We start from the raw sequence: 14703 nt of genomic DNA on the forward strand, positions 1-14703 counted from the left end.
ACTACTATACAGGTGCTAAGAAAGGTCAACCTGTCTCTAAGCAAACTGTTGCACAATGATTGTCCTCTGCTATTATCTTCTGTTACTCCCACAATGGTAAATCTCTTCCAGGCAAGGTTAAGACTCATTCAGCTAGGGCCTTATCCTGTTTGATAACATGTTGGAAAGGGGTGGACTCTGGAAGCATGCTTAAGGTAGCAGCTGGGAGCTCTGTCCATACCATCGCAATGCACTACAAACTGGATTCCTTATCAAGGTCCAGAACAAGTTTTGCTACAACAATTTTCCAGGGTCTCTTGGATCCTTATCCTTCTACCTCCCAGGTAGAGTAAGCTTTGTGAATCTATTCAAAATGCCACTGAGGCAGTGAAAATGATGAACATAGTACAGTTGTGTAAGTCCTATTTACCTGATGTTTGAATTCCTCACTGCCTCAGTGGCAGCACCCACCCTCTCGCAGACTGAGCTTATATAGTTCAGATGGGTTTCAACCTATTTGATAGGATTGTTGTTGAATTTGTTTTTTATATGGTATTGTGATTGGCTGTGAACTTACTCTTGCTAGATGATTCTGGCTTCATGTATTTCCCTCTCCTTCTTTGTGGAAACAAAAAAGCCTCTGACAGCTGAAGGCTTGTCTCTCAGGATATACTCAACCAATCAGCTGTCACAGGAAGACAGAAGGAGGAAAGTCTGAGCTTTTGAAACCTGGCCAGTACTGGGTTATCTTGGTCGATAAGCCAAAATGCGACTTTAGTAGGGAAGAATTTGAAAATCTACTGTTACATGTAAGTAGGACTTATGCAACTTACGGTAGTTATTTCCAATTAAAACACTGTAATGGATATAGTCCATAAACATTTAAGATTTTGTCTGTGTGTGTGTCTATTTGCGACTGTTTTTTTTTTCAAATGAACTGCATTTTTTTTGGTGTGTGTGTTATAAAGTTAACATTACAGTAGCAGACCACATTATCAGCCTGAAAAGAAGTTTGATTCAAAACTGGTTATATCGATAAAGGCACTTATATTATCATATAGGTTCATAGGTTCATAGGTTCATACTAGGCTATCTGCCCAAGGGCATTTATAAGCCTAGCCCATTGTTTTGTGGCTTACGCCACCCCTTTAGTATGGGGAACTATACCCATTATTTTGCTGTGCCTCTGTCGAGCAGTGACACTGAGGTAATTCCTGGGGTATATCTGCGATCTCCCATCCATAGGTCAAGATTTCTCTTGAACAAGGCCAGCGAGGTACTCTGCCTCACATGTACCGGGATTTTGTTCCACAGCATAGGGAGTCTTTGGGTGATGAATCTATCTCTCCAGCACGTCCTATTAATAGCCGTGTCGAGGTTTAAGTCTCCCGCCCTTGTGGCTCTGATGGATCTAGATTTTTTGAGGTGAAGCATATTCATCAAATCTGGGTTTGACATGGCCTTGTATGTTAGGCAAAGGTCATTATATTTTGATTTTGCTGTGTATTTGAAACTTGAATGCTTTGGTCATGCAATACAAAATGTTAGAGACCATGCGGGGATCAGAAGAGAAGATATATGCACACTTTTGGCATTGGTCAACTGTTGAGTTGCTGAAAATGTTAAATGAATGTGAGAAATGTTAAACTTGGAGAGATAGATGGAGACGCCAGCCTGTTTGGAGAAAGTCTGGAGGCAACAGCAGCCATGGAGGTAGTCACAAGGATAGGGTTGTACATTTTCTGCGCATCTACCCTTTGGACTTAAGTAGCCATCAGGGACATTAGTCTAAGAAACTGGTGGTGACTCTTCCACCAAAAGGTACTATACCCAGCTTGGGGAAAGTCTCTGGACTTTTTTTTGTGTGTGTGTGTGTGTGTGTGTGTGTGTGTGTGTGTGTGTGGCAAATGAAATGGGATCAACTTTACTCTGTTAAAGAAAGGAAAACATTAAAATCCTTTAAGGACATTCTCACTGGGAAGAATGATTTATTTTGAACATTTAAAGTCAAATTTAGACAGGAATGGATCAACAAGGAAGTGAGTAGGAAATCGGTGTTAAGAAGGGAAGGGTGATTAACCATATACAAGGACATGTGTTGGAAACAAACAGCCGTCAAGAAGCAGATGCATGGTACATGGCTGAGGAAAGAAAAGTTACTCATCGATGTCCAAGAATGGAAGCATAGAGAGTTGTGGGTTTCCCAACCCAATAGGGTTGCCACCTTTTCATATTCTGAAAGTGGGATATTTTATACTGAAATGTGAGATCTTGCAGGACAGACTGTCACAACCATCACAAAGGACGTGACTTTTTTGCCAAAGTAAAAGTTTCCTCTTATACAATTTGTGCACTTTAGTTTTATGCAGCTGTTGCAGAACGTTTAGGACATATTTTGTTGCTCAAAAATCTCATGACAGTTGCCATTTTCATGTTTTCTCTGCAGGACACAACTGCCCAAATAACTGTCTTGTGCAAAGAGGGACAGATGGTAACCCTATAAACCAGAGGTTAAAATGTAAAGAACAGCAGTTGATGTAATATGGATGGTATCACATACTGGTACAGTTTTTAAGGGTGGGAGGAAAGCAGATAGAAAATGCTAGAGAGGTGAGCAAGAAGATGTAAATCTCATCCAAATGTTTTGGAAATGTCTGAAAATTAGACATTACCTGTTCACTTTTGACAAAAGAGGTGTAGGACCCAAAAGTAGGATGGAGTCTGCAGTGTTATCAAAAAGTTAACCACATGTGTAGAACACAGGCCACCCAATTGCCAACAAGTAAACTACAGGAATAATCTTGAGGTATGTTGGAGGAAATATGTTTTTATTCATGGATGTGATTACATACACAAGAATTCTGAAGGAATGGGATAAAATGCTTACAGCTCCCTGATTTTCCTTGAATTAGTCAATTAAATTAAATATTACTTGTTGGTTATTATGTTATTTGCAATATGTTAATAGTATATTCACTAATTTATAGTGTTGGCATAGGTTTCTCATTTCAAGGAAAACTCCACCCTCTCATACAGTTTTCTCCCTACAATGTGGTTCCAGCATTGTGTATGTACCAGAAACCTGCTTGTAGTTTTTAAAACTTTTAATGTGAAGTTGTTAAATCTCGCCGATTATTCTCACTGATGGGTTCGGAGCTGATCCTCGGCCCTGACACGGCCGATAGCAAAGCTCAAGGTTTGCCAGTAGCTCAAGACCAAGCCCATTATCCCACAATGCACTGCTGGAATTACTTCAGATCTAGTTTGCCGCGGCAAGAGAGATCTCGGTGATCCAGCTAGCTCGGACCATTTATGATAAAAACCAGCAAGTTTTGTTAAAAAAAAACCTTTCTTTTTGTTTTAGAGTTTTTCGTAAGATAGTTGTGTGTTAGTGTTTGAAAATTAGATAATAGAATCTATAGTTTTGGATAGTTAGTGCCCTGTTGGCTTAGTTGTTTTGTGTGGGCCATTAGCCCTATTTAGACTTATTAATCTTTTTCTAATAGTCAGGGTTTTTCTTTCTGGGCCTCTTTAGCCCTGTATTTGTAATCTATAGTTAATTGTTATAGATAGTGCCCGGATTGGGCTTAGTTGCTTTGTGGGTCTAAGTAAGGACTTTACTGTCTTAGTCTTTGCAGTATACTGGTTTGTTTTACTTAACTATGTCGGATGACAAGGAAAAATCCCATCCTAATCAGGATTCAAAAAATGCCCAGATTGTGGGCAGAAAATGTTCATCACCGATGGACACATTCAATGTGTCTACTGTCTGGGGGCTAAACACCTCCAAGACACTTGCAGCATTTGCCATTCCTTTTCTTCAAGAATCCTCTTGGAGAGAAGGAGGAAGCTAATAGACAGGGGATTACTACAGCATTCCTTTTCTGAGGTTTTGAGTAGCCATGAGGGTACAAGCATGTCCTCCAAATCCTCAAAATCCACAAAATCTTCAGATCCTAAAGTGGCAAAAAAGGCAAAAACCTCAGAGGGAGGGTCATCGGTTCCACAGACCTCGGAACTGAGTGTACCTTTGATTCGGAGCCAGCTCTCAGTTTTGGGGCCGGTCTCTGAAGTTCCCTCTTCTCCTCTGCTCCAGTCAGCACCTTCGGTGCATTCATCTAAGCCCTCAGTCAGCCTTTCAGATTTGGACATGGATCGGCTAGTGCAGAAGCTTTTACAGGCACCAGGACTTGCCAAATTGTTGTTGGCCCCGACCAGCTCGTCGGTGCCGAAGACCATGGAACGGGATTTGCCTACTCCTCCTCCGAGCCGTACTGGACTCTTGGAGCTGAAGGAAACTGAACCGATGATTGTCGAACCCTTGGAGCCGATGCCCGCACCAGTGTTATCGGCTCCATCTACTCAGATGTCCTCGGCACCGACTGAGGACTCTAGGAGCCGATGCTCTCCCATGGGGTCCAGGGAGGATAGTCAAACCGATTTGTCAGTGCTGACTCTTCCTCTCGGGGCTTCGGCTCAGATGAGCTCGGCTCTTACCTCGGGATCGGAGCCCATGGTTTCAGTGCGGGAGGATCGGATGATACTCTCGGGTCTGTCCACTCCTTCTCATCGGAGCCATGGTGCCTTCGATGCTATGAGGAGAGTTTTGTCTCCAATAACAGTGTCGGCATCAGTTCGGCCTTCCCTCTCCCCTCAAGCTCCTGTGTCTGCTTCTTTGTCTACCGGTCCCCCTAAGCGTAGAGACCCCGAGCCTCAAGTACCCCCACAAGGCATCCCCTGCTCTTCTGAGACCTCCCTAGATCCCCCCCACTGAGGAGGTGCCCAGGAAGAGACTGTGCAAGAGGAGGCACTTAGACTCCCCACAGGAGTCTTTGACATCTGACACGGACTTGGATGAGTCAGAAGGGTCCCCTCGATCCCCCTCTGAGGATATCTCCTTTGCAGAGATACTAGAGGTCCTTAGTCAGAGGGGCGATTGGCAGTCCAATACCCCTACTGAGGATGAGTCCATGTTCTTGAAGGCTTTTGGGTCTCAACTTTCCACTTCTTGGGTGTCTCCGCCTTATGATGAGCTCATGGAACTGATCTCTCGTAAGGCGTGGGAGTCACCAGAGGCCATGGAATCTGTTCCTCATAAGCCCAATAAATTCATGTCTGCCCTAGTGGACAAGCCATTTTTGTCAAAGGGAGTGCCTGTTGATGCCATAGTGGTAGCTGCAGCCACCAAAAAGGAAGTTTCTGAGACATCCACATCTATCCATCCTCCTAACAGAGATTCTAGGGTCATGGAGAGATATGGGAAACGCATGTTTAGTTCAGCGACTTTTTCTCTGCAATCACTGAACTACTTAATCCATTTTACAAGACTACAAAGAGATCTCCTGAAAGAGCTAGGAGATACTCTCCAGGGTATGGTAACTACAGGGGTAGCCGACAAAGTCGGTGCCCAGCTCACTACCCTAAACTCAGTGGTAAACTCGTCCATGCGTCTCATATCCTATGCAGCTGATGGTTCACGTAGAGCCTCTAGTTCGGGCATTGCTCTTCAAAGACAAGCCTGGATGCGTCTCTGTTCCTTTGCAGAACCCTTTAAGTCTTCCTTTATCAACACCCCATTCGATGGCTAATCACTGTTTGGGCCTCAAGTAAAGGAAACTTTAACCAGGTGTGAGCAGGAAAGCAAGACCTTATCTGCCGTTGGAGTCTGTTTTTCTACCCCTACTCGGCCCTACCCCAAGGTCCCTAGGGGAGGGGAAAATGTGGTTCCAAAAAGTACAGGGAGCCTTTCAGGACACACGTGGAGAAACCCCCTCTAGGGGCAGAGGAAGGGTTTATAATGGAAAACGCTGCCCCCGCAGCAGAAGGGGTCCGCAGCAACAGGGTGGCAGGGGTCAGTTCTCTGGTCAACCCTACCAGTGCCCCTGAAAGGGGGCCCGACTGTTCTGCTCTGGAGGCAGTCGGGGGTCACTTGTCTTTGTACCCAGAAGCCTGGCTAAACATAACATCAGATATATGGGTACAAAGCATCATTTCCAGAGGATATTTCATACCGTTCTCTTCACCTCCCATTCCTGTAAACAGAATCCAAGATGTTCCACCCAGTCTCAGGGAACAAGCAATCGTAGAGGTCCACAGATTGCTAGAAAAAGAGTCATCCAACCAGTCCCAGGAGACCAAGTTGGATTCAGAACTTACTCAAGATTCTTTTTGGTACCAAAGAAAACAGGGGACTGGAGACTTATCTTGGACCTCAGCAGACTCAACCAGTTCATAAAGAAACAGAAGTTCCGAATGGTCATGCTTCAGTCCATTCTTCCCTTCCTAGGGAAAGGTGATTGGATGTGCTCCATAGATCTCAAGGACGCGTACTATCACATAAAGATGAACAGACGCTCCAGAGATCATCTGCATTTCTGGCTGGGAGCCAATCATTACCAGTTTCGAGCCCTGCCCTTTGGTCTCACTACAGCCCCCAGAGTGTTCACCAAATGCATGGCAGTGGTCACGGCTCACCTGAGACATCTAGGATTCCAGGTGTTTCCATACCTAGACGATTGGCTCCTCACCACTACCACCAGGCATCAATTGACTCAGGCAACACAATACACTCTGACACTCAATTAGGCATTACAATCAACTTCGAAAAATCTGCCTTATCATCATCGCAGCATACCATTTTTAAAGGCGCAGAGTTAGATACCTCAACTACCACTCTACATCTTCCTGTCGAAAGAGTCTCACTTCTCCGCCAACACATCAGCTCACTGGTGTCAAAGAACAAAGCTACAGCAGCAGAGGTATTGAAGGTGCTAGGTTTGATGGTGGCAGCAATCCTAGCTATACCACTCGCAAGGATGCATATGCAAATTCTTCAATGGCTCCTCTTTGCTCAGTGGTTGTACCAGAAACTACCGATGCACCACATGATTCTAATCACGGATTCTTGCAAGAGAGACCTTCGGTGGTGGTTGATGTCTCTTCATGTCACAATCAGAAGACCCTTTGTTCTCCCCCTCCTAGTAGCCACTGTGACCACGGACGCTTCCCTGATAGGGTGGGGGTGGGGGCATTTTTAGGGAAAGACTGCCCATGGCACATGGACAGATCAAGAATCACATCTGCACATCAATGTTCTAGAGTTGAGAGCGGTACTTCTGGAGTTGCAGTACTTTCAGCACTCTCTTCCTCTAGGAACTATTGAAATTCAGATGGACAACATGTCAGTAGTCTGGTACTTGAACAAGCAAGGCAGAACCAAGTCTTACCCCCTTTGTCGAGAAGCCCTCAGGGTCTGGCAATGGGCTGTGTCGTCCCAGCATTTTCTGTTAGCAACGCACATCCCGGGGAAATCCAACGTGATAGCGGACAAGCTAATCAGAGCGATATTGCTCCCTCACAAGTGGTCTCTCAAACAACAGGTTGCAGAGTTGATTTTCCACAAATGGGGCCAGCCTTGCTGTGACCTCTTTGCCAGCCACATCAATTCAAAATGCAGAAGCAACTTTGCCCTAATATCACCTACCGGTCATTCCACCCTTCCCATTGATGCCCAGATTTTTACAGAAAGCAAAATCGCTGGGAAGGACTGTTATTCTCATAGCCCCCTACTGGCCTTGCCAGATTTTGTTCCTGTTTCTCCACCATCATCAGTTGGAAGATCCATGGATTCTGGACCCAGTTCCAGACCTTCTGAACACCCGTCAGGGGACCTTCATCCTTCACTGCAGTCCCTGAAACTGACTGCTTGGCTAATCCACTTCCCCTAATTGCCAGGCTTCATTCAATTTCAGAAGATACAAGACAAATTCTCTTGTCTTCTCACAAGCCATCTACCAGAAAATTATATGGCAGTAAATGGAAAAGGTTCTCAATTTGGGCCAACACGCAGAAAATTGACCCTTTCTGAGCTCCGCTATCATCTATTTTAGAATTCTTGACAAAGATTTTTAAGGAAGGGGCCGTAGCTGCTACAGTTAGAGTCCAGTTAGCTGCCATCTCAAATTTTCACCTTGGGTTTGGTGGCTCAAATGTTTTGGGCCATAAATTATCTAAGACTTTTTTTAAAGGCGTTCTTCACATGAGACCTCCTATCAAAATTCCCTATTCTCCCTGGAATTTAAACTTTATGCTGTCTCAAATTATTCTTCCCCCTTTTGAACCAGCATCTTCTTGTGATCTCAAATATTTATCCCGGAAAACTATTTTTCTTGTGGCCATTACTTCTGCCTACAGAGTGTCAGAACTTCAAGCATTATCTATCAGACCACCATACATGATTGTCCATGCTGATAGAGTATCTCTCAGAACAAACCCCTCATTTTTACCTAAGGTCTGTTTTGAATCAAATATCAATAGAGTCATTGAGCTGCCAGTCTTTTTTCCCAACCACTCTAGCAAATTGGAATACATGCTGCACAAACTTGATGTACACAGACAGCTCAGATTTTATCTTGACAGAACTAAGGATATTAGAAACTCAGATCAACTTTTTGTATCCTTCTCAGAAGCCGGAAAAGGCAATCCAGTGGCTAAAACAACCTTATCTAAATGGTTATCTGATTGTATATCCTTTGTTTATGAGAATGCGAACATGCCATTAACACACAAACCCAAAGCTCATTTTACCAGAGCCGTCTCTACGTCTTCTGCTTTTCAAGCTAAATTGCACCTTGACAAAATTTGTGCTGCAGCCACTTGGTCTAAGCCTCATACCTTTATCACGCATTACAAAGTAGATAAGGCTTCCAGGGACAGGTCTTCCTTTGGTTCCATGGTACTGAAGATCATACTTCCATGAGCCACCCAAGATTGAGGGTGCTAGGGACTCTACCCCATCAGTAAGAATAAACGGCGAGATTTAACAACTTCACATAAAGAAGTTATGTACTTACCATAACGTTCCATGTGAGTTGTTTATCTTGCCTTTATTCTCATGTCCCTCCCTCCTTCCCCCCTCCTGGCTGACTGTTGACTTAGAGGCTAGTACCATCCTGGTTATTCAGTATTTCTTCTTCCCCTTTAGGAAGTGTTCTTGGTAGAAATAAATAAAAGGGTATATAAAAAAAAATATATATATATATATATATATATATATATATATATACTGTTACTCGCAGCAAACAAGATCTGAGGTAACTCCAGCAGTGCATTGTGGGATAAGGGGCTTGGTCTCGAGCTACTGGCAAACCTTGAGCTTTGTTATCGGCCGTGTCGGAGCCGAGGATCGGCTCCGAATCCATCAGTGAGAATAAAGGCGAGATAACTCACATGGAACATTATAGTAAGTACATAACTTCTTTTTTCCTTGCATTGGAGTTAAAGTAAGGGAAAGCCCACCTTCTTTTTTTTTTTAAAACTCAACTTCTCACATACTTTGCAGAGAAATTCATCTCCACCTGCATGACATATCATAGACACAGTCAAATCTGTAGTTTACCCTGTCAGGTACTGCTGTCAATCTTAGATAGGTAATTAATCCTGCTAATGTCAGGAACACAGCAGCCGATATAAAAGAATTTATTGCAGAGGGGAAGAGAACTTAAACACTCCCATTTCATAGCAAGACAAAGCAATTAGATCAGTCAGGGGTTTAAAGGCAATTGTCAACTCTTCTGACAAATTTACATAAGCAGCAACACAGTGTTTTTTTGAATTCTAAGCTTTAAATGTTATTTATAATAGTTTATGTTAAGATAACTTGAGTAGTAGCAAAGATTTCTGTGACATTTAGAGATGTCAGTAAATATTTTTTTCTTGTAAAATATAAATGCATTTACCATTTTTAAGCCCCCCCCCCCCCCACACCCACAGGCCAGAACTGCAGAGAGTCAGGTGGCAACCCTATCAACTAGGTACATTGATGCTGTTTATAAAAAAGGTCTTTTATGCTTTGTTTGACATCCTTCCAGAGGGGGATGCATATCTGGTACATGCAGATCCATTGTAAGAGATTCCCACTGACTTTGAGTCAGCCCTTGCATTGTCAGAGAGCAACCATAATATACAGCTGAATTTACTTTAACTTACATTTACTATGTGCCCTTGCATTAAGAACACTAAGAAAAGGAAATCAAAAGTACTTAACTGTGTTTAAATGCATACACATACACACACACACGCTTTTGTACACGTACTTTATATACATGCACATATACAGAAACAATTGTGTGGCTAAGCACTGGTGCCAGTAGCACAATCTGTACCACATGGGCAAGATGAAAAGATGCACCTGAAAGAAATGTTCATCTTTACATTGGAGGGAAAATAATGGAAGAATAGAGTGGTGATTTCCACTGCATTTTAATTTGTGTAGATCTGAGTATCAAGTGTAGTCAAGGGAATATATACAAGACAACACATTAAACATTGCTGCTCAAAGAAAAGCAGTGAGCATACCAACTATGAAAGTGTAAACAAAGCAGACACAAAATCTGAAACTGCAAGACTGTCTTCTTTCTGCATAGTAAATGAAGTTTCAGTTTCACCATGCTATGTATAATGATAAAGATAAAAATATTGTGTGGTAGAAAATATTGCAGTGGCAGTTATTTTGCTGACAATTTGTGATTATGTACTCTTTTTGGTTTACATTCGGTATAAAATGTATATTTTTTTCTTTTGCAGATGACAGCACATCTGACATCTCTTTATTTCTCAATGTATCCATTCCTGTTCAAACTAAAAACTATTTCAAGAGCATTTCTGAGAATAAGGAAATAATAAAACTGGTCTCTGTACTCAGCACAGCAATTAATGCTACCAAAAATGTAAGTTGTTAATACTGTCATTTTTTTATTTTGGCCTTCATGTGTGTTGTGATGAGTAATAGTTCATACAACTGAACTGTTATTTATTGATTTTGACCTAGTTGATAGGCTTCTGTTTTAGGATTGAAAACTATAGGGCTAGTTTTCCAGTTGGAATTTTCACCTTATATGAATAAATCACATTTTTACAAATGCACTTTTTCCAATACTAAGGGGGACTCATAAACATTGTACTTAATGGAGTAAGTCTGGAACATGTTAGAAATCATGTAATTAAGTCAAAACTGATTCTTAAACTTGGCTATAGAGTCAGCTAAGCCCCTGTACATGGTCATACCCAATTGTGCAGCTGTACTACTCCATGCACAGAGGACAAGTGTAAATAACCCTCTTCCCCCCCGTATAGTCCATGATTCAGAAAAGCAACAATTGCGTACAGGTTGGACTTGGCTATATAAAGTAGGGGAACAAGAACAGCATTCCAGTAGTTTGTGCTGTAAAGACAACAGATCATTCAGTGGTTCAAACCACTATTGTGTATTCCTTCAGGATCCACTCTTATTGAGAGTATACTCACACAACTGTACTTCAATCTCTACTGTTATTTTGAGTTTACTCACACAACCATCTGACTATGAAGCTAAGCAGTCCTGAACAAAAGGTAATATTCAGATTTGCAGCAATACTAAATTTTCAGTTTTTCCAAGGTTGCATGAACTGTACATTTTGGCTTTGGTTTGGTATTATGTGTTTGCTAATACTTGCTTCCCGTCATTTTTGATTTGCAATGTTGAATTTTATTGTAATAGAGATGAATATACAGAAAATACAGTGGAAGCTTTTTGCAGCTATCATTCATTTAATTTTGTCCAGAATGGAGCTATGCCATAACCATTCCCATTATGTAGCATTGCAAACTCCAAAGCAAAAGAGACCTGCAGAGAAAACTAAACAAAAGGCTGTTTTTTATGATATGTGATATATGTATGTTTTTTTCTTTCACTAATTTAAAGAGTGCTATCGTTATGTTGAAAGAGTAATACAGATTAGAATAATATGAAGAAGTTTGCGTTTTGGTGATGTTTAGCATTTTTTTTTTAGATTTTATGGTGTTATTGCTATTTGTGGACTTATACATCTTTCCTACTATGATGCCCTGTTGATTTTTTAATATATATATATATATTTATTTTTATAATAGCACTGTTATTTAAGTTTCTTATATGGCACTTGTCTTTCCTGCTGTAAAATATGTGTTGTCAGTGCTTCTCACTACACGTCTGAACTGTTATATTGCATGTACACTCACTGAAATGCTAAACAGATTTATTTGGTGAACTTTAGGAGGTTCTTAAAGCCCTAGAACAGTTCAAGTGCTACCATCACATCTGGCAGAAGGATCGGGAAGAAACTATTCAGAAGCTGATGTTTGGGAGCCCTTTGCTTTCTGAGATAGAATCCCAGATTCTGTACTACCGAGATTTAGAGTTAAAGATTACTGCAGAGCCCGAGTACATTACTGTGGGAGCATTAGCCCTCTTTACTGGTAAATTAGTTACATTTTTTTTTTGTAATGTAAGTAACTGTCATTTTAAATTAATGTTTAAATCTCTTCTTGCTCAAAAAGGAACTTTAGCATGTCTCTTGAGAAATTTCTGTCTAACATTAATTGTTCATAATCAAACAAAAAATCACGGGCAGCACAGAAGCAAACTGAAGGGAGACCGTCTTTAGTGTAGTAAAATTTTAATCAATGCTTTCATCACTGACAAAATCATTAAATGTTTTTCTATATATTAATCTGTATAAATTGTTTTATTGCTTTATTGATTTATTGATTAATTGTTTAATGTGTATCTTGTGTAAATTGGATGGTTTAAACTATATGTTTTGGTGTTTTTATACATGTACTTGTTTTTCTGAAGAAGTCTTATGACTAAAGCATTGATTAAAGTTTTACGATGCTAAAGGCGGTCTGCCTTCAGTTTGTTTCTGTGCTACCAGTGATTTTTTTTGTTTGGTTTTTGTATTTTGCTGGTTCTTTGGGATTTTGTCAGTTTTCATGAGTGATTGTTCAGACTCGATTTGTGTAAAATAATGCCCAGTCTGTCCTAAATTCCATTAACTGGTTTTGACAAATGGGTCACGCGGTACAAGCAAGAGTGTTTGTTCATGTGTATGTGACTTGAGAAACAAACTAAACGAAGAAAAATCTATTGGAAATACATACAATTCAAGACAAGCATATAGAAGATGTAGCATAACTGTATTACTTAAATACATCTTAGTTGATATTAAAACTAATGCAAATGCAATCTGAAGTAAAACCCTAGATATAAGCGTATAACCGTAATCAATGTACACTAAGAAAGGATAGCTTGCATACCCTGCCTTTGATTATATTACAGTAGAGGATGCACCATTGGGCTTTCTTAGCATGATGCAAGCATATGATACTCTGCATTTGAAAAAATGCAATAAACACTGTAGGAAATAGATGCTGCAGAGTGTGTTATAATGAAAACATGATTAGCATTATCTAAGGGTATCTGGCTGCTATGAAAAATCTTCCATCCAAGTCATAGCTAGGCTAAAACAAAAATAGAGATACGAGGTGTACAGTGCTGTGCCAGCCATCACCATGGCCAACCACAATACCCAACCCCCCCATCCCTTGTCAGTGCACCTCCCATGCATTCTCCATTCCAGTCACAGTCCTGATAGCACACCTTTCCTGTCATAGAATAGCTTGAATCTAGTAATTCAACATGAGTGAAATATGAGTAATGGTCACATAGTGGCATACCATCCCTCTCACAGAAGAATGTGATCCCTGACACAAGACACCCATCTATACCTCCTGTGGCATGATTCCCCCATCCATTTTGTGTTGACAGCCATGTCATTGTGACTTTTTGTGCACATGATGACAACTGTGTGCCACTGCACCCTCCATACTATGTAGTATATGAGGTGTTGTGTGATGCACACTTTCACCTGAACACTGTGCCACATAGCCTGTCATTAAAACTGAGTGCATCATATTTGTTCTCTGTGGCTCTGTACTGTTACTGTATGCACTCAATTAGATCTCATCATTTTGAACTAGATGTTGCTGCATCACCTGTGCTGCCATGTATTATGCAGTTCGGCACCTAGGGTGGTATTGTCTGGCACATGCTTTCTTCTGTCCTGGCTCACTGTTCTCTAAAGATGATGTTGCCATGGTTTCTTTTCATGTGGTGTGTGGGCCTGGTCATAATGCAGCTGTGTACTGTGGGATTGTTGTGCTTGTTTCTACAATCATCTTTTGAAGGATGGCAAAGATCAGTTAGCAGGTTATAACATGGGAGCACTGCAGTGCAAACAAAGCCATTTCTAGCACTTAGATGCTCATTCAGCAAAATATATTTATTACATAAAACAAAATCCACAATAGAGCCTCAGACTGCTGCAGACTAGCTTCACCTGAAATGCAGGCTGCTTCTGTGCAAACAAATAAAATAAAAACATCCATACAAAAGCCATATGCTTGTATAATGAAATCAAAACACATGAGTGGTAACAGAGGAACTTCCCCCAAAGAAAGAGAGAGAGAGAGAGAACATGTTTGAAATGCTTCTAAGTGCAAGCATTTAAAGACACAAATTTTCTGTCCTTATGTTTATAACTAGAACGTATGTCCCATTGAACAAAGAAATGTTTTATGGTTGTAATTAAGCATTGTGGATTTGTAAAACAAGTAATACTTGTGAAATTTAGAAACAAATATAAATTAATTTTATATCCAACTATTAATTGATGCTGACATTTAGTTTCAAAATATAATGCCAACTGAATACAGAGATGTTCATTTAAAGTTGAGGGAACCAAATGTCCCATACAACTATTAACTGTGACTTAACTGTAATGGCAAAACGTGTAGTACCAAATGGATTTTTGAATGTTCATTTAAACCTAGAGAAAATAAGACTCCTAAACTGATTAGCCAACATTT

The 14703-nt window shown here is 40.9% G+C and overlaps 1 protein-coding gene across 1 annotated transcript in view; it reads left to right on the plus strand.

Annotated features, from left to right (window-relative positions):
• Positions 1–14703, plus strand: part of LOC122797021 (dynein axonemal heavy chain 5-like) — a 374439-nt gene that overhangs the window by 18817 nt on the left and 340919 nt on the right. The window contains exons 2-3 of the mRNA XM_044065790.1: positions 10564–10706; positions 12051–12252. Of these exons, the coding sequence (XP_043921725.1) occupies positions 10564–10706; positions 12051–12252 (345 nt within the window). The remainder of the gene's footprint in view (positions 1–10563; positions 10707–12050; positions 12253–14703) is intronic.

Source organism: Protopterus annectens, chromosome 3.part0, assembly GCF_019279795.1.
Source record: "Protopterus annectens isolate FY-2018-M chromosome 3.part0, PAN1.0, whole genome shotgun sequence".
In the NCBI taxonomy this organism is placed as follows: Eukaryota; Metazoa; Chordata; order Ceratodontiformes; family Protopteridae; genus Protopterus; species Protopterus annectens.